The sequence below is a fragment of the Tachypleus tridentatus genome, chromosome 12 (assembly GCF_004210375.1).
Source record: "Tachypleus tridentatus isolate NWPU-2018 chromosome 12, ASM421037v1, whole genome shotgun sequence".
NCBI classification, from domain to species: domain Eukaryota; kingdom Metazoa; phylum Arthropoda; class Merostomata; order Xiphosura; family Limulidae; genus Tachypleus; species Tachypleus tridentatus.
In genome coordinates, this window is record NC_134836.1 from 34,242,855 (window position 1) to 34,270,683 (window position 27,829).

Here is a 27,829-nt window from a genome sequence, read left to right on the forward strand (position 1 = left end):
TGGGGAAGTTATAATGTTACGGTCAATTCCACTATTCGTTGGTGAAAGAGTAGCTCAAGAGTTGGAGGTGGGTGGTGATGACAAGTTGCCTTCCCTCTAGTCTTTCACTGCTAAATTAGGGATGGCTAGCGCATATAGCCCTCGTGTAGCTTTGCGCGAAATTCAAAACCAAACAAACATAGTAAATTAGGGACTTGTCCGAGATAAATCACAATACGTAACTGTGAGTGGACAGTTCAGAAGCAATTTAAAAGCTCAGTAAATATCTAATTTTATATATATTGTATTTATGTATAAGATAAAGAAATGTAGTACTATCAAATTAACTTAGAAAATAAAGAAACACGAAAGATTGTCTTTCAAAAGTAATTTAAGTATATAAGAGCATGCAACGACATTGGATAATGTATAGAGAACCGTACCTTGATATTTTTGCCGATACTAACAAGCGTGAAGGAAGTTTAAGTGTATATTTCTGTTGAAACTGGTTAGAGTGGAGAGAGACACAAACTGATTGGTTGAACTGTTTTAACATACTCACTAGTCTTCTTGTAATTTAGACTAATTATTCTATGAATTGAAAAAACGCTTTGAAACCGATAAATATTTTTATTACTGATTTGTCAGGGATGTTTCCAATGAGTACAAGTTATGATTTATTTGTTCTTTCGACTATGTTTTGTTGCGACTGGATTTTAAGTAATATAGTGTTACGTATTATAATTTATCTCGGACGAGTCTCCGATTTATTATGTTACGTACGATATGTATTACGATTTCAAATAGGCGTAAAATTTAATTTTAATTCAGCAGTTAATTAAATGTTAGTATGTATCAAATTTATGATATTTGAGATTGATACACACAATTTTCTTAAAACACAGGTATATGTTAGTACAGAAAAGCAATATAACTTGCAATAACAGTCATTACAAAAATGGTTTATATACAAGATTTTTACAAACTTACAAATAATATTGAGTCTAATATCTGGCTTGGAATTGAATATTTTATCGACATCCAGTTCCACGACGAGCAAATTAATTCTGAGTTGATACTATTACATCTCCCATAAATTAGCTGTCTGTCCTTAACTGGTCTCACACCGCTTACGAGCTGACTTTTTACGACGAAGATATTTAATGCTGTCTTAGAAATACTAACATCTGAAGTTAATTAACAGAAATTAAACGGTTTGTAATGTTTGAAATCTATAAAAGTTCCTTGTCAAATATCTGTAGTTTTCGGATTAACAATCGTTTGTCATAATTCGAAATATATTCAAATTCAAATCATAATTTGTTTCATATTTATCAGTGTCAAAAATATTTCATCATATCTGATTATTGAGGTTTTCTCGAATCACCCACCCTCGAACAACTAGAAAAATATAACCAAAGTGAATTGCTTGAAATATTAGTTGATAATGATTTGTTGTCTAAGGATGCATTAGGGGAATATTATAGTGTTTCCACGAGCCAATAAGAGTTGAGTGATTAAGATAAGTTACGAATCTAGTTAAAACTCAAACAAATCAACCTTGAACAGGCCTGCATCAAAGCTGAAAGAGAAAATAAATGTATCAAGGCCGAAAAACCCGTATTGAAGTCAAGAAAGAAATTAGGCTAAAAGAAATGGAAATTAGACACAACTCTGATCGGCCAAAGTAAAATGAAATCTTTAAACTCAACTGGTATAATAAAGTACCACCATTTAATTAAAATGAGGTTGATAAGTACTTCCAACATTTTGTGAAGATTGCCTAAACCATGGAATGGCTCATCGAAATATCATCATTATTATTACAAAGTGTTCTGACCGGTAAAGCACAAGAAGCTTATGTCACACTCTCTCTAGAAGATTGTAGAGATTATGAAAATGTGCAAATTTGCCCGTTTTTACATAGAAAATAGGTTAATTTCTAAATTTCATTATCCAGGTCACAAAAGCAAAGTTTGACGGGAATAATGGCCGTTTTCTGTACTTTTACAACATAAGCAATTAAGAAATAACACATATTATCCAGGAACAAAATTTGTGTTACATAGTGTTATTGTTGGGAAACGATTTGGCTGGGGGAAAGTTTTTGCAGAACTCAAAATGGTTAGCAAGCTGATCACTGTTTAATATGAGTATGATGATGTTGTTGAGGAGAATCCAGACGTGTTTCTCTCGTGTGCTATGGCTTGAGCTCAGGCGAAGAAATTAAGTCAAAAACAAGTGATAGACATTTGTTAAAAGGACGATAATATAGATTTGTGTCAGACATGTTTTCGATCTGATGGGGATCCTGTGAATAACTGTTCTACTGACAATTCTTTGGTGAGTAACAATGATGAACGTGAGGGATTTATTTCAACTGGTGAATTTCCGTTTTTGCTAGAACTAAGCTAATGTATGAGCAAGAAAAGAATGCACAAATATCATCACTATTTAAATGTGCACTCTCAAAAGTTGAACTGGAGAAAGTTCCAAATGTTGTTGTTTTTTCAAAGATTATGTGTTCGTGAGAAAATGTGGATCATTAAATGTACAAACTTCAGATTACTGGGATGTAGTTTTTCAAATCATTGTTCCAAAAGCATTTGTTCTGATATATTGAAAATTGCCCATGAACTTCCGGTTGGATGTGATTTAGGAGTAAACAATATGTGTGATAAAATTATGAGACATTTCTTTTGGCCAAAGAATAAGTAAAATGTTTCTAAGTTCTGTAAAAGTTGTCATACATAACAATTGGCTGGAAACTCTACTAAGAAAAGTCTTGTTACTTTTTTAAAACCCATCTCACCTTTCAAAAAGCACCTCAGTCATGTAATTATTGATTAAGCCAGAAAGATAACATTAGTGTTTAAGCATTTTCACGTACTATGTAATTTTATTATCATAAGATCATTTGTACTGATTGTGTGATGTAGTGTGATGATTTTTCACATTCTATAATTCTTTATATATATTTATAATATTTTAGTTAATATTTATCTACTGTCAATTTTTAATTCTCTAAGAATGGAGGTGCAACAGATTTACTGTTAAACGTTTATTTCAATGCTTGCGTTTGTTTCAGTTTCATGCATATGACGTATATTGTTGAATGTATATTGCGCAAGTCCCGCCTGTTTTCTAAATTTGTAGAAGATTCTTGAAAGTGAGAATCAACAATATTTCTTTTATGAAAACACTAGCGTGTTTTCCAACATTGTTGAACATTCGAGAATCTTGTCTTGCACTTTATTAACCGACGCGCCGAGAGACAGAATAGATTATTATTGGTCAGTAAACTATAACCCTCCAAAGCTATTTTCGCGATAAAAGCTTACTAATCGGAATATTACTGGTATTTGACCAGGAACGTTTATAGATTTCGAACATTACGAACCATTCAATTTCAGAGAGTTGACTCCGTATGTTAGTATTTTATGAGGACATTCGATATCCTACTCGGTAAAAGGTGAGCTTGTAAATCGTGTTAGGTCAAACAAGAATAGAGCTAACTAGCATTCCTGTCAAGTAAAGGGTATCGGTGTATCAACAAAAAAAGTACCTTGTGCCCTGTGAATCTGGACTGTTGATAAAATATTCAGTTCCAGACCAGATAGAATGCTGAATATTGTTTGTGATTTGTAAAATCTTTGTATATAAATATTTATTTGTAAGAACTATTTCTAATAATCGTTATTATAAATTGTATTTTTGTTTCTATATTAAAATAGTTTTGTGTTAAGAAAAAAAATTGTGTGTGTCAATCTTGTTGGCAAATATAATAAATTTAATACATATTGAAATTCAATTAACTTCTAAATTAAAATTGAAATTCCTGGCTATTTGAAATCGTAATACGTAACATATGAAACATGATAAATCTGAGACTCGTCCGAGATAAATTATAACGCGTAACATACGAGACTGGCGGTACGCTGGTATCAGGATCAGTGAACACTTTTCAAAACAGGCAATACTTAAAACTGCATAACTTTAGGTTTTTTGATGTGCTTATTGAAAATAACGAAAAAGATACTGAGGGATTTCTGTGACAATTTTTGAAACATCTAGTACCACACTGACGTAAATAGATCATATAACTCTTAGACCGTTTTTAGTGAAATTTAGCTCATCTAATACAAGTCGTATTTTATAGATACCATTATTTTAAATGTAGAGGCTTTCTTTCTGTACCTACAGCGTGATGACTGGCATAGTTCGTAATATACAAAGAATTTATTGACGTAAGCTCTGTTTATGCGCTGGAGGAAGCTTTGCAGACAACCAGTTACGTCTATCAAAGACATAACAAGTTATGAAATAGCACGTGATTACTCAAGCCAGATAATACTGACGTAAGATTAAGTAAAAAAAAAACAAAAACAACTGAAAACTTAAGGAAAGTGTTTGTGATACGTAATGTAAGGTAAAAACTAAAGTTCAAACTTATGAATAATATAAACATTCAAACATATAACACATAAATTGCCTATTTAGATTGAATTCGATTTTAAAGTCTAAATCTGACTATCTTTCTAGGAAGGCGCTAAGATAATCTTCAGACCTAAAGGGTATAGTTTAATTTTAACATACGACATAGATCGTATAAGGTCTAAAAGGAGACCTTTGATTGCTTCTAAAACCTTAGCATAAATCCATAATAAGATACACACCCGTTAATTTTTTCATTTCACACAATTTGATATTCTACAGCTAGAACAATTAGAATCATAACACGGAAAAGAATGAACATCCTGAAATCAAGCGACTTCTTCCTTACACAAGTGTTTTTTTTTTAGAAATTGCTTACCTCTTAGCTCATACGTTGACTCACAACATTTACACCCCCGCGATAATAGTAGGCGCGTCTCTCCCAGACATACGCGTGGCCGCAGACGACTGTATTGATCAACACCATGTCTAGCTCACGACGCGTGGTTTCTGGTCACACCTGAGAAATGCGTGCTTCAGTTACAAACAGAACTCGGTATGGCAAGGTAAGTAGTGTCGTACAGATCGTCTTACGTGCTAGTAAACTAAACATTTGTGATTTGAATCAGTTTCAGCTTGTAATCTAATTATTCTGTGCATTGAATTATATTTGCCGCAGGTACTGGAATTTTAAGATGTTATAACTGAAAGTAATGTAAGATGTGTTATAATAAATAACAACTACATCACACCTACCATATCCAATGCCGACGAGGCCTTTCGCTCAATGCCGGGGCTTATTACACCGGTTGGAGAGTGAACTTTACCAGAGTTTCTATATGAGAGTTTTAACACCTGTAACTTAGCGTAATTTGGTTTTACTTTCACACTTATAAAGAATGTGGAAACTTACTGATATTGATAAATGATATAGTGGCAATTAATATAAAGGCTTACTAGGTGCATAATCTTATATATTTTATTCTAAGCGTACCAACCTTTGTTTAATTACAGAACACACAGGGTATGCTGTGTTTTTTAAATAAGCTTATGTAACTTGCAATTGCATGAAGTGTCTTAAAATTCTATTGGTGTAAATAAATAAATCTTTAAATGTTTCATACAGGGACGGCGCTAGCTGGGATCTGGGATTAATGGTAGACATTTGACCCCATAGCAATAATCAAGGGAGCTACAAACTACTCCCCCCCTTCAGTGAAGAGACCCTAGAACCACCACTAGTTTCAAGCACCTTCATTGTTCATAGACAACACTGATGTTGCATTAAATACCTTTGATGTCTTTATTGTTCAAAACCAGCCTTTTTCTTTTTTTTTTTGAAGAAGTCTCGAATAGAGCCAACGTTGGATTTTATAAACACTTTAAATCGTTCTGTTATTTACACTGTTACTGTTAATTTTACCTCCGCCATCTTTGGTGGCGGAGTTTGAGTTTTCATCCTTGTGTGTTTGTACGATTTCTTGAAAACCTAAGCCTGTCTTTTACAAATATTGTGTCGTCTTTACCAAAATAAAGCACAAAGAAATTATAGGCCCGATCCTAACTAACCTCCGGATAATCTTGTGAACTTTAATAAGATTATTTCTTACATATATTTTCTCGAAATAAAAGGTTATTTTAACACATCCCTTTAAGATAACCCTTCAATCCCAGGAATAATTCTAATAGCTTTTTCTGAACCCTTTCCACGAAGTTAATATCTTTTCTTCGAGAAGATCACTGAAATTGAACAAAGTACTAAAAGTTAGACTTAACTGATGCTTTCTATAGAAGGATGATTATCCCTTTTTACTTGTAATCAGTATGTTTTTACATACACCATAAAGATTTTGTTCTCGCCTTAGAACTAGCAGTTGTTTTGAGTGACGTCACCATCACCATTTCTCCACTTTTACTTTTAAGTAAGTCCGGAGTTGGCTTCCTTTCCTATTAAACGTTTGATTCAGTATTATGGTAGCCGAAATGAATTACCTTGCACATACCGAAGTTCATTTCCTCACATATATCTGATTTACAAATTGATTTTGTAAGACTTTAACATCCTCAGTACAGGTAGAAATACCTAAATATTTGAGTAACGTCTTGTTAAAGAATATTTAAGCCTAATACAGAAATGTTTGTTTGTTTTTGAAGTTTACACAAAGCTAGGTAAGGGCTATCTGAGATAGCCATTCCTATTTTAGTAGTGTAAGGCTAAAGGGAAGGCAGCTAGTCATCAACATCCACCGCCAACTCTTGGGCTACTCTTTGACCAACGAATAGTGGGATTGACCTACATTATAACGCCCCCACGGCTGAAAGGGCGAGAATTTTTGGTGCAAGGAAGATTCGAACCCGCGATCCTCGGATTACGAGTCGAGCCATCTTCACGTTACGGTGTTGTTACAAGTCCTTCTGTTCTCCTTAATTAAATCAGAATATTTTTTACTTATGCTTTGCATTGATTCTATTCATTTCTGATATTGAAACCAGATATTTTCAACGTTACAATGTTATAGTAAAAGATGCTTTCACCTTACGGTATGCGCATCATTTTATCTTTACCTCATGATGTACACCATTCGCGACATCGAAACCATTCTCCTTACTACATTTTGATGAGCATACTTTACAGCGATACACAAAACAGTTTCATGTGATTTACATTTATTATTTTCTTTTCCTTGTATGTTGTACTCACTGTTTTTTCTTCACTTTAATGTACAAGTAGAGAAAAATTTTCAAACAATGTAAACAAGATAGTAGAGGTGGCATTTCCATCACCTCTGTATAACAGCAAGGGCACACAATGTAGTAGAATGTTAACAGACAGAAATAGGATAAAGTAAACTCATATTGCTATATGTTAATGCCATCTATACTATCTTATTTGCATTGTTTTTGAAGGATGGTATTGGCCATCCCTACATTTACTTCCTTTCTTGAAAATGTTTCTTTAGTTGTTTTTTTTTAATGCAATGTTTCAACAGACATAGGAAGGTTTTATTTATAACTAAGTTCTAAATACAATGAGCTTTCAACTGTAAGAAAATAATTTCAGGTGGTAACCATAACATCATTTACACTAGATGTCACAATTGGTAACGTTTCTCATTCAGCATAGAAAAGTCAATTTTCTTTCCTAGAAGCATTTGTAGTTTCGATAAAATGTCCCAAATGCATTAGTGCCATCTTGTGATCATACTTGCTACTATAGTAGCCAATAACAATCCTTTTTGTTTGTTTGTTTGGAATTTCGCGCAAAGCTACTCAAGGGCTATCTGTGCTAGCCGTCCCTAATTTAGCAGTGTAAGACTAGAAGGAAAGCAGCTAGTCATCACCACCCACCTCCAACTTTTGGGCTTCTCTTTTACAAACGAATAGTGGGATTAACAGTCACATTATAACGCCCCCACGGCTGAAAGGGCGAGCATGTTTGGTACGATCGGAATTCGAACCCGCGATCCTCGGATTACGAGTCGAACGCCTTAACCTACCTGACCAAATCCTTTTTGAAACTGGTTGGTATTTATTATCCTATCATACTTGTTACTGCAGTAGCCAGTTATAGTCCTTATCAGAAATGAAACTTGTTGGTACGTTCCAACTTATTATAATGCTACTGCAGTTGTCTATAATAATCCTTATCAGAAATAAAACGATTTGCCCTGTATTCCGTTGTTATTATACTTGATATTGTGGTAGTTTAAATATAGTCTTAACGGGAAACAAGACGACTTTTGTACCACGTTGTTATTATAGTTGTTATTGCTTTATCTTCTGACAGTCCTTGACAGAAATAAAATTAGTTAGCATGTACCATCTTGTTATCATATTTGCTATTGCCGTAGTCTATAACAGTCCATTCCAGACTCAATACTAGTAAGATTGACTATACTAGAAATAAGACTAGTTGATATGTACTCTTTTGTTATAATACTTTCATATTGCACTAGCCTATAACATTCCACATAAAAAATAAGACTATTTGCCATGCATCACCTTGTCACAACATACATGTAAAATGTAATTAGCACTGATGATTTCAGGTAGAATAAATATACAGGGAGACAGGGTTTTCGTAGGGGAAGCATGTTGAATATCATTCTCCAGAAAAGACAACTTGCACATGTTGGAAAGATGTTTCACTAGAAGAAAAGAGGTATCTTTCGTGGAGGATGAACTGGAGATTTTAGCAAATTGGCAAGTATGACATATTTGATTCGAAACTTCTGAAGATAATGAAGAATATTTGGAAACGTGATGCGATCATATATTGAAACAGAAGATTATGATTTCTTCATCATATGGTTTTTTTCTAGAGAATGATATTCGACTTCCGTCCCCTACCAAAAACCCGTTTCTATATATTTATCTAACCTGAAATTATTATTCTTTTATCACACCTAATTTACGTTTAGTCTTGTTTGTGTGTTATGAATTTCGCGCAAAGCTACTCGAGGGCTATCTGCGCTAGCCGTCCTTAATTTAGCAGTGTAAGACTAGAGGGAAGGCAGCTAGTCATCACCACCCACCGCCAACTCTTGGGCTACTATTATACCAACGAATAGTGGGATTGACCGTCACATTATAACACCCTCACAGCTGGAAGGGCGAGCATGTTTGGTGCGACCGGATTCAAACCCGCTACCTTTAGTCTCCCAGTGAGATAGAGGTAAGCCTATGAACTCACAACGCCAAGTCCCCCGCTGGCACAGCGGTAAATCTATGGAGTTACAATGCTAAATTCAGGGGTTCGATTCCCCTCGGTGGACCCATCAGATAGCAAGCCCGATGTGACTTTGCTACAACAAAACATACACAACGCTAATTTCCCAGGTGCGATTCCCGGTGGTGGGCACAAATTATAGCTTAATGTAGCTTTGCTTTAAAACCCAAATAACCAAGCACTAACCTTTATCACTAATTAAATAGAATTTTAAGCATCAGTATCAGGCCTGTTATATTTTTAAACGCTGTATTATTTTCTTCCAGCCCCTTCGGGTTGTAAAGATTTTAGAAGAGTGTATGACAGTAGTGTTACAACAAGGGCTTAGATAAATAATGTAGTTTTAAAGTATAATGGGTCTAATAATAATGTCTTATAACAAGTATATTTATTATTATGCTTCGCTAGCTTGTAAAGGCGCTTACACAATAACAACTGTACCATGGTTTGTTTTGTGGAAGGGAAGGGAACATTCTACACGATAATATTTATACCTCTAAGAAAGGTTGTACCTTCTGTTGAACACATTGTCAAACTATACTCATGTATCTTTGGGATCCTGACTATAATATTGTACTCGCAGTAGACTTACCATTTATCCTTTCTAAATTTGGTTATTTTTAAGTAGCGTCTGATGATTACATTGGATATTCGCCTCCTCCATTTCTTTCATCCTGAGCAACTCCCTTTTCTTTAGTCACCCATTGTATATGCAACAGTCCACAATTGATATTCTCTTGTGGTTGAAGAGAGGGCGTAGCTTTCCCAGTGTCCGCGAGCATCTGGGTTAGTTTAAGATAACGATATAAAAAGTAGATTAACAAAAATGTATACATTAGTTAAATCAGTGATATACATACTTAAAAGTTAAAATCTCAAATATAGGCACATTGGTGAGTAAAAGAACAACATACATAAAATGTACAGTTCACAGTTTTTATTAAAATGCTGAATTTTAATGTTTGATTGTGTGATTCTTTAAATGTTGAAAACATCAGATGATAGGTTTCTGTTTACATGTGTTTGTGGGTTACCATAAATAATTGACACAGTTTGATATATAATCTCGGGCTGAAAAATGTGTGTTATGGTGTTCTTGACTTCTCAAAAGTAGTCTTCAGTAGACTTGCCAGACTGCTACAGGTCATTAGTGCCAAAATAAATTATCAAAAATTAGATACATCAAATAACGAAAATGAGCATAGCTGTGGCGCAGTTTATTCTAGCTATACCGAAGGAGTTTGAAAGGACTGGGTATCCATTAAGAAATGTTAATGTAGGTACCTGAGCATGGTTACCTAAAACATCTGTGTTAGGAAATACAGTAATAGAGCACAATTATTTAACTTACACCTTGTTCCTTATATGGAGCTTCATTCTTTAAGTGAAAAAAAATATGTAAGTTCAGAAAGAACACAAAAGTAGAAAACCTTATTACCCTGGCATTTGCAAAAAATGCATTTGTTTTTATCAGAGTTTTTCCCTGTTGAAAATAATTCCATCTTCTGAAACTGCTCCATTAGAGGATTTTGTACTTTTCTTGTGAATAGTTCTAGTTCTTCAATCCCAAGTCTTAATTTTTAGATTTATTGTGTCATGGGATAGTGACAAAGAAAGGAATTCTCTAAAACTAGTATAACTCAATGAGATGTGGTGAATTGAAAACTTTGGTTTTTGTTTTAAATTCTAATATTTTAAACATCTTGCATTTCAATAATAATTCAGAAATATAAATTAAAACCATCAATACTATATACTCTTCAACTTCTATATAGATATAGATTTACTGTGGTGAATAAAAGACAACTGAAAACACTATAAATACATAAATATTATGTATTTCTCACAACCAAAATATTTTTTTGCTTTTTTCAAGTTATCCCTGCTCAGTGTTAATAATGAAGGGTGGAATTCTCTGAAACCCAAATAAATTGGTGACAAGTAGCTAATAGATTGGACTTTATTTATAAATATATTTAGTAGTACCATAAATGTATTGTTATTTACTATAAATAACAATATTGATGTGTAACCAATGTGATGAAGTTTGATATTGTTTTATTGGCATTCTTTGTAATTTTTCTGTTATATTAACTTGAATTCCATTTCACCTTATTGAATCTACATATATATATATACATATTTGGTGCTGTAAATGTAACTAGGAAATTTCTATCAATAACATAACTTTCAAGACTATTTATTTTATGTTATGATAATAACTGATGAAAGTGCATCATTATGACCAGTTAATAAGCAGAATTTTTTTGTCTTCAAAGCAGATGCATTTTAACATGTGTGAGGACTTAGCCATTAGTGCCTAAATTTTCAATAACTGTATTTGATTATGTAATTATAGTTTGCACTATTTGTAGCAATATTTTAACAGAGAAATGCATAGTAGCTGAATAAGAAATACATTATTTCATAGACTGCTGGGTCAGTAAGTGCACACACTGTTTTAAGTAATATCTATGCAGCACAATATGGGATATAAAACACTGAGAATAAAAACTTTAGTCCTTTACATCGCCCATAGAAATCACAAATTTCAAGCTTCTGTCACTAAATAGGGTACTACTAAGATGTATTGCTTACCAAACCTGAAATACAATAAAATAGAGCAAAGCCTAATATAAATGATATTGTATTTTCAGTTCAAACTGATTTTCTTTAGATAAATAGGATGGGTCTGTTCAATAACAAGAGATACTATAAGATATGTGTTACTAAATAATTCTGAGTTCTCTGACTTTGAATGAACTTAAGAAAGGAAGAGACTGGGCACAAATGTACAAAAATCCAAACAGCCTTTTTATATAGTAAAAAAAACTTAAATAATTTACATAGAATGAAGGAAGCAGCTTTTCTAAATAGTTAATTCCCTTTTACAACTTATGTTGTACTTTTAGTAAGAATTAGTTATGTTACACTTACAGCTCAAACTTTAGGAGACTTATGCTCTCTACAAAGAAAAGACAAACTTCATTTACAAAACCAAGAGTTTGAATTGGAGAGAGTTAAACAGTTCAACATAGTGTTATATACCCAGTATCTAATAACACAACATAGTATTATATACCCAGTATCTAATAACACTTATTATCACCATATGTCTGCTTTTATGTTGCTGTTAGTAAATTCTATTGAAATATAATGGAGGTCATGACCTTGATATATCACCTGACCTACAAGTAGTAAACACTACTTTTGACATCCTTGTACAAATGCACTATTGCAACAATACCCACCATGGGTAGCCCAAGAGTTGGCAGTGGGTGGTGATGACTAGTTGCTTTCTGCCTAGGCTTACACTGCAAAATTAGATAGCTAGTGAAGATATCCTTCATGTAGCTTTGCGTGATATTCAAACAAACAAGCTAACCATGAACAGAACAGCTGTTATCTACTCAAGAATGACAACACAACAAAGGCACCTAGAACAAAATGAATTTAACAACCTTCTGAACCATATATTGTGTAATATGCAAATTTACGCATACCTAATAAATTTAGAATAACTACTACAATATTTTATGAAGTTAGAAATTCATAGTGCATTTACATACCACAAGAACAAAAAGGAGTGATTTACCAAATTGTCCAAAATAAGAGAACTTTGTATGATAGAGAGTAATGTGGCAACTTTAACATTGCTTCTTTATCTCTTTTTTTCTAGTTTCAAGTATTCAAATCATCATCATTGTGATAGCTATAGTATTAAAACTGGGCCTTTTAACCTGCATCATTAGTCATTATAAAATGGGAGCTCGGTCGTGGAGTGAGAGACAGGGTCGGCCACCTCCTCAGACGTCTAGAGCTCGGTCGTGGAGTGAGAGACAGGGTCGGCCACCTCCTCAGACGTCTAAACGCCAAGCTTTTCTTCTGGCACCACTGCCTCATCAACAACAACTTTACCTATCTGCACCACAACACTCGGTAAGCATGGATTTTTTATCGACCAAAACGTTCTTTTGATTTACACTTTATTACATCTGGAATGAATATCCGAAACATTTAGGAATATTTATAACACCATAATCTATACTGTATTAGCTTTTAAACAAATAAGATAATCAGAACTTTTCTAAAGTGCGTTTTATTCTCTTTTGTCAGTTAAATATTAGAGAGACAAATTAATGTTGAATATTGGAGAGGCTGGAAAGCATATATTTGATACTGGGGTAGCTCTTATAAGGGTTTTTTTGGAGCATCATACAGAATAGCATTGATCATACATAATTGAGAGATAATTGAGTAAGAGCTTTGATTTTAAAGAATCAGGGTTAGGTAAAGGGGTCTGGGGTAAGATTAAAAACTAATGCCAGAAACAAACATGTATATTGTGAACAAAATTTGGGAAATAAATAGGCTAATTATCATTAAGTTGTATAGAGAATTGATTTATTTGTGCTTTTGTTTTCAAATATGTGTTGAAATATATATTTGTTTTTTTTTGCAAAAAGAATTAATTGCTTTTGTGTGAACAGTTTGATATTCTGTAAAATAAAGTAAATTTAGTTAACTGCTGTTTTTATCTTGTTACTTTGAAGATTTAATTAAACGTAGATAATTTATGCAATAGTTAATATATATATAATTATTTTTCATAAGATAAAATTTTTTTGATTTGAAAACATAGAAATGCAAGTTGTCATTGAAGAAACTATAATTTCAGTATTTAAGAACTCTAATTAAATATACTGCCAGATTTTATTATTTTTATTAGAATACTATGTTTTGGATACATTTTTACAATCCAATATTCATGATTTGGATATTGGAACTTTACAGAAGCTATCTTTAATATTAATTTTGATCAATATATCGAGGTTTTAATTTTAGGTACTTTACACACAACATAGTATACAAAACAAGAGACAACTGGAGTTGACAACTCAACGAGAAAAACAGATTAGACAACAATCAGTTCAGACAGATATAGCACTCAACCTTCCAGTTTCTCTTACTTTACCTGATGGTGAGGAATTTCCTTATGGTAGCTCCACATTACTTCGCCTTCGAGATTCACAGCAGGAAAGTGAACTTCGTAGAGGCTGTGTACAACCGCCTCCAAACAGGACAGTTATTCAGGAGGATTGTTTCCAAGCTTATCGTTCCAAACCTAAGAGCCAAAATTTTAAATCGTCTACCCCAGCTAGTGTATTGCAAACTATAGATGAAAATCCCCTAGTCATACCCTTTCAGACTATTAAGAACAATAGCTGTACTAAAAGTCAGGCACTGCCCTCTTACCTCAAATTATCAGAATCTGCATGTGACAGAACCACAAGCTTCAAATGTGACAACTCCGACAATGATCTTGGATATCAAGGGCAAGTTATCTTTGGAGCATCAAACTCCATACAAATACAGAGACAGTATTTGTAACCATGACCATTTTAGGTTTACTGGGCAGTCAGGAAATAAAATAGTGTTTGAATCACATACTTATCTAAAAGAAACAAAGTCTTTCACTTGTCAGCAGACGTCTTGTGATAACAATTCAGCTGAACCTCGCTAAAGGAGAGCGAGTTAAGAGTTGGGAAATCCCTGCTCTTAGTGCCTCAAATTTTGTTGTTTGTGCTGCAGCAGCTGAAATGATGGATTTGAGGTTTTGTATGATTTATTTGTTTGTTTTCGCATCCAAGATGCTAATAGGTAAGACTCCAATTGTAATAAAGGTTAAAAAAATTTGTGTGTGTATATGTAGTTCAAAAGTGATATATTTGTGATGTGTAAGTATTAAATTTGTAATTATGATGATAATATAGTCATTGCAAAAAATATACAAATACTAAAGAATATGTCTTTTTTTTTTTGCTGTTGTTGTTCACAAACAGGACAGAAAGAATCGTGTAGCCACATACTGATCTAAAAGAAATAAGTCTTTCACTTGTAAACAAATGTATCATCATAATGTTTTACTTATACCTCAGTAAGGAGAGCATGTTAAGGGTTGAGAAACTACTTCTTTTAGTGTATCAAAAGAGAAATAAGAGTAGAGTCTTATCCAACCTGATTATTCTTGTTGGAAAAATAAGAAAAAAAATTTCAAAAGATAAACTAGGTTTACAGTTTTAGGTAATTTTCATTGATCTATGTACACCCACATTCAACTTTTTCATGCAAGTTATTTTCTAATAGCCTAAATAGATTTTAAGTATCTAGGTTTACAATAGTTTTGGAAGACTAACTTTTCTTTCTTTTAAGTGTATCACTAGCTTGTAAAAGATGAATGGTTTTTTAATCTTTCCTTATTAATTGTTTATTTTACAGAACATTAACTTTTTAAGTTTTTTAGTGCAATTTAACATGTGAGAACACAGTACTTTTAATTTGAAATTTCTTCAGATCTCTTACATTATATCAGAAAATAATGTGTATATGAGCATGAAAATATTAAAACCTTATGTGTTAAGTAAAACTTTCACAGTTATTTATGGTTAAGCATTAAAAGCAGTTAAGATCCACAGTGAGAAAGTGTGCAATTTTACAATAATAATAAAAGACATGATTGTGCTAATGATGTGTAGAGATGACAACTATCACTGAAAAAAAAGTAGATAACATTAATAGGGTTAAAGTTAAAACACTATTGAAAATTAATGGTCAGAAATGGTTTGCATGCATTTAACAGTAAAGACAATACTGTGGCTTGAAACTTTTATTTGTATTAAGTTTTGTTTTCTAAAGATGGAAATGCTCAGTTCTTTTTAGAATCTTGTAATAAATCAATAACATCTTTCCTTAAAAAGTAATCAGTGTTGGTGATTATGTAATAAAGCTTATTTCTCATACTTGCATGTCAACTTATATTTGTATATGTTTTCTACAAGCTTTTCAAAGACAAACTGTGTAACAATAATACTCTCCTAATGTACACGTTGATTTCTTCCAGATGGACCATGACGTGGTTCCTCTCTTATAGTGCATGTTCACCAAAGTAGGGTTATGAATCAATGACGTTTTCAGACAGGTTATGAAATGATGTCTTGCCAATGGTATACATTGATGAAACTGTGTAGTGAGTCACTAATTATGAATATTGTGGAGTTGTGCCTTCCCATTATTGTACATATATATAGAGATCATGGAATACCTCTGTGAGTTTTTTTTGAGATGACTTCTTGATCAATGTTAGGTAACACATTAGTTCTTATAACTCCTAACAAAATAACATACTTTATATATGTATGTGCAAGGTTTAGTATATAGTAATTCTTTGTTTTCTTCTGCTACCCAGATATTTTTATACATAATATAATGGCAAATGTATTCACATTTATGCAGCATTTATTTCACTGGCTTCATCAGTCTTACAGGTCTAGTGAATATAGGTGATCAGAAACAGTACTCGTGCTATATGTGGCATTAAATGTCCCTTTCATCTGGCGTTTAGAAATAATTACCAAACTAAAACTTTTGTGTTCAGTTGTTCATATACTTGAATTCTTTTCCCACATTTCATTGTAAATGGTTCAGCCATATCTTCACAATTTGTGATATCAGGACATCAGACAGGCAGACAAATAATTATGCTTTAAATATTTACATATATATTTCTGCTCCAATATCTATCTGGCATTCCTGACAACCGGTGTTCCATGATACTTGTATGTGTAAGTACAAAAATTAATAGCACAATTATCAAAATACATCCGTAAAATGGTTGAAATTTGTATTTCAACAAGAAAAAGCATTTTTATGTAGTTACTTCCCACTTTAAAAATGTTAAGGGATAATATTCTTATTCAAATAAATGACCAAATTTAAATTTTGCATTCTATTTGATATGTTTTGTAACACATATACATTGTGATATATCACTTACAAAGACTATGTTTAAGATGACATACAATGTTTTGTTTTCGTTACACTCTATCAAGGAAAAAACATCGGTAAATGTTTGGTTAACTAACCTTTGCGTCTGTAAATGTATTTTTTTCAAGTCCCATTTTGGCAGTAGTTTGATTTCAAGCTCACACACTATTAAAATAGTATATGTTTTACATCAAATCTTCTGCTTTGTTTTTCATAAGTTTTCAAAGTGATACAATATAACCATAATGTAAGACCCCTTAAATTTATATTATGACAATGTAACAACTATCAGACATTGTATTGGTTAATTGTTGATTTGTGCACAAAAGTTACCTAGGACTACTTGCACAGGCCTCCCCTAATTTTAATGTGATATACCAGATAGAAGGCAGCTAGTTAAAATCACTTACTACTGATTCATGGACTAATCTAATTGAATAGTGTGGATTTGATCCTCACTATTATAATTCACCCATTGCCTCAAAGTATGCAATATGTTTTTGTTTTGGTTTCTGTAATGTGGTGTAAACTACAGAACTTCGAATCAGCAGTCTGGCATACTAAAGATTAGACTACACACTCTTCTCAGACACATCAGCTAGTTACTGGCTAATGGAAACCTAGCTTATTTTGCTCAGTGGAACTGTAGCTTGGATGAAGGTTGCAACTGAGGTAAGTGATCACAAGCTCGTGTGGAAACCTTGGAAATGTAAGGAAAGAAAAAAACAGGTATCCCAACCTTTATTTTCTTCAATTATTCTATAAAAGCCTTTAACACTTTGGACATTTATTTTGTAAAATTAAAAAAGTTCTCTACCACAAAGACATTTAATGTCAACAGGACATATAAACAATTGTGATACATACATTAATATAACACTTACTCGTAGTCTGATAGATGTGTATGTTTATGTTTTACATACTATTCATCTTAAGTGGTTTTAGGATTTGTTTTTTACTACTATCTATGAATTGACTCAGCAGACTTGTCTTTCCATTTATTTAAGGAAAGGAAATAAAAGTGTGTTTTAGGTATAATGGTAAGGGAAATAACCCAACAGAAGTTGTTTCTAAAATCTTTTAAGTTGAAAGGGAGTTTGGGAAACAGTTTGGAGTAGGTACTTGCAGTTTACTGTATTTTATCATAAAGCTGCCTTTTATTGGAAAGTTAAAATGAAATACATGTCTATAATGAATAACAAAACAAGCAAGAAATAAAAATATATACAATGACCAAACCAAAAATAGGCATATGCCCTGTTGATTATTTTCTCTATTGATAATATGAAATATGACAAAACACTGGTGAAAAATAACCTGTATCTGTGCATGTTAACCTTTCACACTTTTTAACCATAATTTTGAAAACTTAAAGTGATGAACAATCTTATTGGGCTCTGCTCAGTAGAATTTCAAATTTAACAAAGGTTCCAGATTAGTTGCCTGAAACTTTTAGTAAACCTCAAATCCTTCAAAGAAGTCTATTTGTTAATAAATATTGGAATGTAACAAAACCAAAGTGAACTTCCATGATGGAGTTTATAAAATGTACTATCATTATTAATTTGCATTTTATTCAAAATAAATTATTAATCTCTAGAGCAAGGAACCCTCTGATTCTTAGTGTACACGTTAAAACAGTGTTTTTCATAAAGAATGTAATTACTGTGTATACTGATCCTTCAGATCCATTTAAGAAATACGTGAACATTAAATAAAAACAAATAAATAGTATAAAAGCAACGTGATACAAGAGATGCCCAAAGTATATGTTTAGCATCCTGAATTGTGTGATATATTTTCTGTAATTTAACTTGGTCAATGAAAAATCAGTTGAAACCATGTGATAGGTTTAACTATGGTACCAGTTTATCAAATCACAAAATTAAAATATTCAGTTAGCTGTTTTTCAGAGAATTAGCTTGGATAATATTAAATTAACTGATGACTTCAAAGGCACTGAGCTTTCAGTTGAAATGTGTGGTAATCTTCTTGCTAAACCTGTTAAATGATACCTCTCTAGCTGCAGGTACTTATCTTCATATCAACACAGTCCATGAGGTAATTTCATTCTAGTTGCATGTACTGATCCGTGAACCAACACAGCCCATGTGACAGTCTTGTTCCCTTTGTAAATATTAGCCACACACCAATACAAATAATGATGTGATTTTGCTTCAGTTGCAGGCACTAATTACCATACCAATATAGCCTATGAGACAATCTCACCCCTGTTAAAGTCGTTAATCACCACATTAAGAAACTGAGTCCAAGCAGCCTTGTCCCAGTTGCAGCTCTAATCACTATACCAACAGAACTTATTGGGTAATCTCATCCCAGACAGGAGTGGTCTTAAATATTCTGGAGCCCTAGGCATAATTCAGTATATTGGGTCCAGTAATGGTAAGAAAACTCAGAAGTAGATTAAAAGGTGCAGCATCTAAGGCTCTTTCATGTGTGGGGCACTGGTCAATTACCCAATAGGTAAGGCTGGCTATGATTCCAAACAAAGATGCTAATCACCATACCAAGAAACTGAGCCCATAAGATAACCTTGTTTCAATTGTGTATACTAATCACAATACCAACAGAATGAACAGGGTGGTCTTGTCCCAACAACAGGCACTAATCACTATACAGGACAGCCAGCCTGAGATAGTCTTGCTCCAGTTAGAAATACTAATCACTGTATCAACACAGCTCCTAAGTGATCACTTCCTAGGTGTAGGCAGGTACTGGTCAAATTACATGTCAACACTGTCCACTAGCATGTTTTAATGGAAGATATTTTTCTATTTTGAGAATGATCTTCTTTGACTGTGCAAATTTGATCCTCACTGCAGTTGTGTTGTTACATGATATTTAGAAAAATAGGAGTATGTTTTTGTGTTTAAAACAGTTGTAATGTTGCATCTCAGTTGTAGAATAATAGTCTATTTCAAAATGTGCAATTCCAGTGTGCAGTGTACATGTAGTTGTAATATATAACACAATACCTATCGCTGGTATGAAAATTTCCTTTCAGCATAATGTAGTTCTGATGTATGGTGTACACACAGTTGTGGTATAACACAGCCTTCTGATGCAAACAGATTACTGACATAATGTACATGTAGTGTTATACAACAAAAGAGCTAAATGATATGAAAAAAAACCTTTAAAACATTTAATCTTGATATTAAACACACTTGTGTTATTATTAAATACTTTTTTGCTGTTATTTAGAAGAATCCTGTTCATCATATATCATTCTTGCTTTTAATAGTTTGCTTATTAGATATCAAAACAGCTCAATAAGTTACAAAGATAACTTTAAGGATGCATTAATCTCACGTGTAAATAAACTGTCAAAAATCATAACTAAAACTGTTTTCAATGAAGCTTCATTCAAGATAATAAAATATTTCCCCTGAGAATAATACTCGTTTTTTTTTGTATGATAATATAAACAGTTACTGAATAAAGGTGCTTAGATGTTCACTTTTAATATATATATATAATTGTATTCTATGCTCTTTCAAATATAAAGAAATGTAAAGTTAGTGTTATTTGCAGAGTTCTTCAAGAGAAATGATTAAGTATGCTGAAAATTAACCATTATGTTTAACCTTATTAGTCATTATAACTAAAGTAAAGAGTATCAAACAATTATTTTCATAATATATGGGACAAAACTTATTTTAAAAATTATATTACATTGTTTTTTTGATGAATAAAAATTATCTATTCTTGCATGAAAAAGCATGGTATGTTCTAAAAATATATACATTATTGCTTTGTTTGTTTTTGTTTTAATACAAATGTATTTTGAAATTAATTTTATTCTCCAAATTAGCAATTAAGTTACACAGTGAAGATCTGATCACCAAATGCAAAAAGAAATGGCATGTTTAAACAGTGGTACAGCAATAAATCTGCAGACTTATAACACAAGAAAGCTGGTTTTGATACCTGTGATAAGCACAGCACAGTTAGTTTATTGTGTAGTTTTATGCTTAACTATAAGTAAACAAATTCACACTACATTTTGCATATAATCATAATCGTGTTTTAACTTCTACATGAACATTCCTTGAATAATATTATTTCGAATGTTTTCATTGTTACATAATTTAAATATAAATATATTTTATTAAACCATGATTATCTCCAAGAAAAGACTCCTTTGTTAAAGATATTATTTTGATGTTCACATAAAACAAAATAATATTTCTGTGACAAAAGTTACTTTACAAAATAGTTAACAAATTCAGTTCCTTTAGCACTTTCTGAAAGAAATAATGAATTTGTTTTTTTTATTTCTTCTGTATGGGTAAATATGTTATAAATCCAACAAACTTTGACATTGTGTTACCGTTATATACAGGTATATCTCTGTAATGAAATCATTATTTAAGGCCACCTCAAAACAATTTACTCTTCCAGTAAAAGTGAAATTTATCTTCATCTCTTAATCCAGTATGGTTCTGTACTGTCTCTTTCTCTTTTTTAAAGTTCACTAAAGACTGACTTGGGAATATAAATTGTTTTGGTTTCAGTGAACATAATATAGTCAGTTGAAGGTTTTCTCAGTAGACTGAATGTAAAGTTATGCAAATATTTTAAGATCATATATGAGAGTTTGAAATTTTGGGATAAAGTTATTGGCTCATGTGAAATTATTATACGTTTTCTGTATTATTCTCTTAGATAAAGAATTGCTGCCAGGTAATTTAATAACAAGAAATAAACAGGGAGTTTATTGTTAAAATAAATAATATATATATATATATCAGCTCCTTAAATATTATTCCTTGTGAATGTATGTTGGTTTGTAAAGTTTAGCTGGTCATGTCTTTATCAAATCTTAACACTTAATGTAAAAGGTAGTAGCTGTTACTAGGTGAAGAAGATATGTATCTACGTCACTGTTATACCCTGATGCATTATACATTTTACTTTGTAAAGAAACTTATCAGATGACTGTTAACATCTATTAACACTTAACACATCAGAAAACAATATTTCATGAAAAAATACATCTACTACTGCATTTGTTAAGCACAAAACATTAAAACACTCTGCAGCTGTGCTAAATACATATCCTATACAATCATGAATCCCCAACAAACCAGTATACTTTAAGTACTACTAACTAACAAAATTAATGCTTTTAGAGAGTAACTTTATAGTATCAAAGCTTCAACAAATCAACTACAGAATGAAGATACATGTCATGTAGTTACTAAACTACTAAATTACAGGTTTATGATCAGGTACCTGAAGCATTGAACTGAAATTCACAATTAAAGTGTGTTCATTGTAAAGATATTTTGCATACGTATATTGTGATGAAACTTCAGAGAAACAAAGCAGAGGTGAAAAAAATGATCATAAATGTTCATATGAATAAAGATGTTATTTTAAAACTTGGGTTTTAGTTATTGTATCACTTTCATATTTTAACGTTTAATTCAGGTGAAGTTTGAATACTCCAATTAAACAAAGAGGAATGACAAAAGTTACCTTGTGGAAATTATTTTATAGGGTAATAACTACAGAATCCTACTTATAACAGATTCTCATTTTACAACTTAACATGTGTAATTATGATTCAATTTATATCATTCCAGAAAAATAATTATAGTCACTTGTCTTAGTGTTTGAATTAGGACTTGATGGGCCTCATATTTACTGTTTACTTAGTATTACAGATACAGTGTCCAAATGTTATATGATTTCCTAGTTACCATTCATTATAGCTGCAGTATCCTAATTTTATATAATTTACAACATACGTAGTAGTATAGCCATAGTATTCCAAGTTAACATAGTATTAATAGGGCTACCAAGAATAATCATGAGCCCCAAGAAATATTATAGCCCCCAACATGCACCAAATAGTGTTTGAAGGGATGATGCTTGGAATATCCTAAACTTACACAGTTTTCTAGTATTATAACAACAGAATCATACATTTAATAATTTGTTACTTGGTAGTTTAGCCACAATATCCCATATTCTCATATTTTGTCACTTAAAATTATAATCATAGTATCCAAGATTTACATATATTGTCTTTTAGTATTATAGTCAGAGCATTGAAGTTCACACAATTCACTTTTTAAGAAGTATAGCTGCATAACTTTTATTTCACACAATTTTCATCTTATTGTAATAGATGTTAGATGTTAATACTGTTACATTAAGTCTAATTAACGTATATGTAATTGTGGTATTCCCTTGTTTATTCAATTAAACTTTTTAATCTCTCCCACAGAGAAACAGCTCAAAAAGTTATGAACAGCTACATAAATATTTACATCACTTTTATGCAAAATTATATTACTGCATTACTAAAATTCATCCCAGAAATGAGAAAACAATCACAATTCTGTCTTAATTTTTGAATGATAACTAATTCTCCTATAAAATCATCTATATCTGCAATACAATTTTTATCATTCTGGGAAGATAAATAAATTTTATTACAAAGGGTTAAACCCAGAAATTAACTATTACAAATCAAAAACTACTATTAGGAACCCACCAGCTGTGGCTGTAATTAGTTGTGGATCCTTTGGCTTCTTTCCAACACAAATGTAGTATGATTATATGTGGTAGAATACTGGTACCTTTTGGAATTAGGGATTAGTGGGCCTTTGTACGTTGGCACACCCTATAAGGCCACCAGTAGAACTCGTATAGTATCAAAACTAGATAATTTATTAAATAATAAACCTCATAACCATAGCAATCTTTGAAGGTGGACCTTCTCTCTCAGTGGTTAGTTGGGAACAAGTATATAGTTTAAAAGTTAGTGGTCTTAAATAACATAATGAGTATCTAAAACAACCCACCATGTTGTAACTTACAGATTTGAATCATTACAAGTGTATGAAATGTAGAACCAATCTCATTAATTGCTTACACTTAATTATAAAATTATTTTCATACAAAACTTCCATAGTTGGAATAATTGAAAATAGTAATAATAAAAATACTAATTTTGATTAATTGATTCACTTCATAAGTCATGATACTAGTTGATTAACCTGAAGAACCTTTAATTAATCAAAAAATAATAATGAAAAATTTATGTAATTTTAATTAATCAGTTATCTTATATGAAACTAATTACTGTTCATAGGCAATAAATTTAATTGCCTAGCTGTAATGAAAAAATAAAAATAGTGTTAAAAAATGGAGTGTGCAAAACTAGAGAAAGTGATTTAAAAACAAAATTCCAAAATAATATGAATACTGGGATGGTCATCTGGATAAATTTTTATGGAGGGAAGCAAAGTTTTTGAAAGTATAATAAAACATAATATTACTTCAACCATTCTAATCAATCATTTTAGTGTTGTGGTTCCCTAAGATATTAATCTGGTTTTAGAGCTAAAACAATTGGATTGATGACAATCAACAGGAAATAGCTTCATCTCAAAGAGTGATACTGATCTGGGATGAAAATAATATTTCTTCACAAGAACTAACATCCATGAAGATAAAAACATCTCAAAAACTGATACTTTGTAAGGTATGAACATCTTGTCTTAAAAAACAATATTTGATACATATATAGATGATTGAGTACATTATATTAACAACTTGTAACATACAAATTAGCAAGTTATGACAACCACACCTAATATAGTTGCAGTGGGATAGAATGAATCAACTATATTTTGACACTGGCAGTTATCACTGTTTGAAAGAGTGTGTGACACTCTATTCTGATAAAAATAAAAAGCATTCATAACTTCAAGTCATAAAGATTTGTTGAGGATTAGGGATTTCAAATTTTCAAGACATAAATATATCCATTATATTTATTGATATTAAAAAGCATAGGGAAGTAAAAAAACTTGGTGAACCAAAACCATCTAGAAAAATACCTCTAAAGTTTTTTTTTTAATAAAGTATAGAATCTTGTAACAGGCCCTCAGACAGATCATGACCAGATGTGGTGACCTGAATTATAACACACTAAGGCTTACAAATTTAGTGTTTTTATAACATTCTGAACCTTTACAGGGACCAAAAGGTCTTTCAACTCAAGAAACAGATAAAGAGAAGCACAAATATTTAAAATCCTAGAGTGCAATTATGTTATAAAAACTATCAAGATGTTTCTTGATATTATCAAAGTATCTTCCTTGCCAACTATAAGTGATTTTTCTAGGATAAATATTACACTCTGATGATACCCATATTGAGTGTTCTGTTAACTAACCAGGAACAAATGATGTTTTTGAATGAGAAATTTCTGTGCATTTACTATTAATTCCAGCTGTAGAAGGGTAAGAAATCCAAGATATACTTTAGTTACTGTTGTCTCTTAACACATTTCAAACATTCATATAAGCTTGCTATTATGTATATACTGAGTTTGATTACAGAACATGTGCTTGAAAAATGGGATTTAAAATGTTTTCTTTAGCTTGCAAGAAGTGAAACTGCTACATGAATGTAGCTTTGAAAGTTAGTAGAAAATCTATCTTATGATTTCCTTAAGTTGTTGTAGAGGTAGCACTTCCTGTCAACATCTCCACATATTACAGACCATTTACTGAAACTTTCGTTGTGTTTTTTATTGTGAATAGATTCCAAGCTGTAAACTGTCGTTCAAAAATTTCTGATGTGAATGAAGTATTGTGAATAAGTTGGTAGAGACCTGCATTGTAAACAGCCAGAAATTGCCAACTTGACAGGATGATAAAAAGTTGTATGTTGATATTTAAACCTTTGACATTTAAGACCTAATGCTAAACCTAGAAAAAGTAATAGTCTTGCTGAAGAAAAGTATGGTACCAGAAATATCAGAGAATTAAAGTAATGGTCAGGTGGCCTACTTATTATTTGCTAAAATGGTCAGTTGTTCAACAATCTTAGCCTTTTTTGGATGTAATGACTGAATGAAAATATGTGCACATTGCTGTACAAACAGTTCTGGAGGTTATTTTAGAACAAACTTTTATTATCTTTCTAACTTATCAACACTCCAGATCTAAAAGTAGAACTGGCTTTTAATTTGTGTAGTTTAACAATATTTTACAAATTCTGAAATTGTATCTATGACTACATCTCACCAATAATTACTGTTTTTTTTTTATTCCTAACTCTTTTTGATGTTTCTGTTTCTTTCTGATGCACATCATATCATTCTAGGTAGCATGTTTTTTTATACTAAGACAGTTAATAAATCTAATTTACATACCCACATTCTTTCTAGCTGGTTTTTAAACTCAAACAAGTAATAGATCTAATTTTAAGGCTAAATTCTGTCTCACTTGTTTAATCTTAACTAGATTTCAAAGTCTCTTCTTAACATGATTAAATTTCACAAAATTATTCCAGTTTAAGTTTTGTACTTTTTATTTTCTGCAAACAACATGAATAAAACTTGTAAAAAAATATCAGAACAACTGCTTATTTCCTGTTCTGATGCTGTGTGTTAACTTTTGTATTAAACAAAGAATCTTATATGTAGTCACATTATTTATTATGGAAAACATACATATATTCTACTTCATCTAATGTTGAGGCTGCTGTTGACATTAGGTGTTGCACTCATGTTTGTTGGAAATATCAACAAAATACAACAAATACAATGAGTGTGTTACAGGTAAGTAAAGGGGTTACGTTTGAACAGCACAACTCAAGTTTTCTTTCTTTTATATCATCAAAATTATTTAGAGAAAAAGCTATTACTACGTTTCATTGCAGAGTATTACTAAACTGATGTGCATTAGTCATTAAATACACAAACCTCTGCATTACAAATACCAGTACCAATGTGTTCCATATGAAATACAAGGTTTAAGTGTTTTTTTCACTCAGTTTTATGTTAAATTCAAATAGTCAAGAAAAGGTAACTATTCCTGTAGCAAATCATGCTCCCCAAAGTAAGTTTTATTTTCTGTTTATGTAGTATTACCTTACTTCTTATTAGTGACTAACTGTAACGGATGTAGAAATATAGACACAGAGAGAAGTGAAAGAACATATTTAAATGTACAATTTTAAAACACGAAGTTATACACCAAATATTTAAAATATAGAAGAAATAATTTTAGTGATTAAAGCCTCACACAAAGCTGTAGTTTCAGGCATACACCGATTAATTTCAACCATCTCAGTTACCTTTGAAATTGTAACTTTTTAAAACCAAATCAGAAGTTAAAAAACTCCACTATGTTTAATACACATTTACAGAAGCTACAACTTTAGTTATTACTAGGTTGTGTTTTCTTAATTATAAATGGACATATGAATAGCTTTATTTTCTGTCATTTTGAACAGCAGTGTTTGTAATTTTACTGCTTTTTTTGAGTTTTTATTAACCTGTTCAGTGCCTAGACGAAATAACTCGTTCAAGCCGATCGGTAACACAGTGCCACAGACAAGTTAATTCGTTTCAATAATACCTAACTTCAACGCTAGATGTCAGCACCATACATGCATTTGAACTACTTACAATTTGTTTCACTTTCGATCCAAAATGGCGTCACGAAAACGGTTACAAAATGAAGAAGCATTAGAGTTATATTTTGAACTTGGTTCGGAGTTGCCGTTGCAGCTGAAATACTTGGCAGTCAACAGGTTAAGTGTTTACATTTTTCGTTGGCCCAATATCAACTTCACATTTTTGTAAAAACTACTACCCGAAGAATGAAAACCAAAATGTTTTGTAATTAATAGAAAGCTAAATAAACAATGGCTGTTTATGAATAGAAAATATGATATGTGCACAAAAGAAGACAAGTATCGATGCTTACAATTTTTCATTTTTACGTTGGAAACTAGTACAATAACTTTTTAACTGGAGTAAAAATTAGACAAATATCAAACATAGAAGTTTTAGCAGAAAATAAGCTT

At 31.7% G+C, this 27,829-nt stretch overlaps 1 protein-coding gene and 1 long non-coding RNA gene across 6 annotated transcripts in view; one reads left to right on the top strand and one right to left on the bottom strand.

Annotated features, from left to right (window-relative positions):
• LOC143235571 (uncharacterized) overlaps positions 1-4,973 on the bottom strand; it is a 68,488-nt gene extending 63,515 nt beyond the window's left edge. For both annotated transcript variants that reach the window (XR_013019300.1, XR_013019301.1), the window contains exon 1: positions 4,793-4,973. This is a non-coding gene — a long non-coding RNA (uncharacterized LOC143235571). The remainder of the gene's footprint in view (positions 1-4,792) is intronic.
• LOC143235570 (low-density lipoprotein receptor class A domain-containing protein 4-like) overlaps positions 1-15,942 on the top strand; it is a 38,685-nt gene extending 22,743 nt beyond the window's left edge. For all 4 annotated transcript variants that reach the window (XM_076473818.1, XM_076473817.1, XM_076473819.1 and 1 more), the window contains 2 exons: positions 12,822-13,081; positions 13,988-15,942. In XM_076473818.1, the coding sequence (XP_076329933.1) occupies positions 12,822-13,081; positions 13,988-14,533 (806 nt within the window). In that variant the 3' untranslated portion in view covers positions 14,534-15,942. The remainder of the gene's footprint in view (positions 1-12,821; positions 13,082-13,987) is intronic.
• The last annotated feature ends 11,887 nt before the right edge of the window (positions 15,943-27,829 follow it).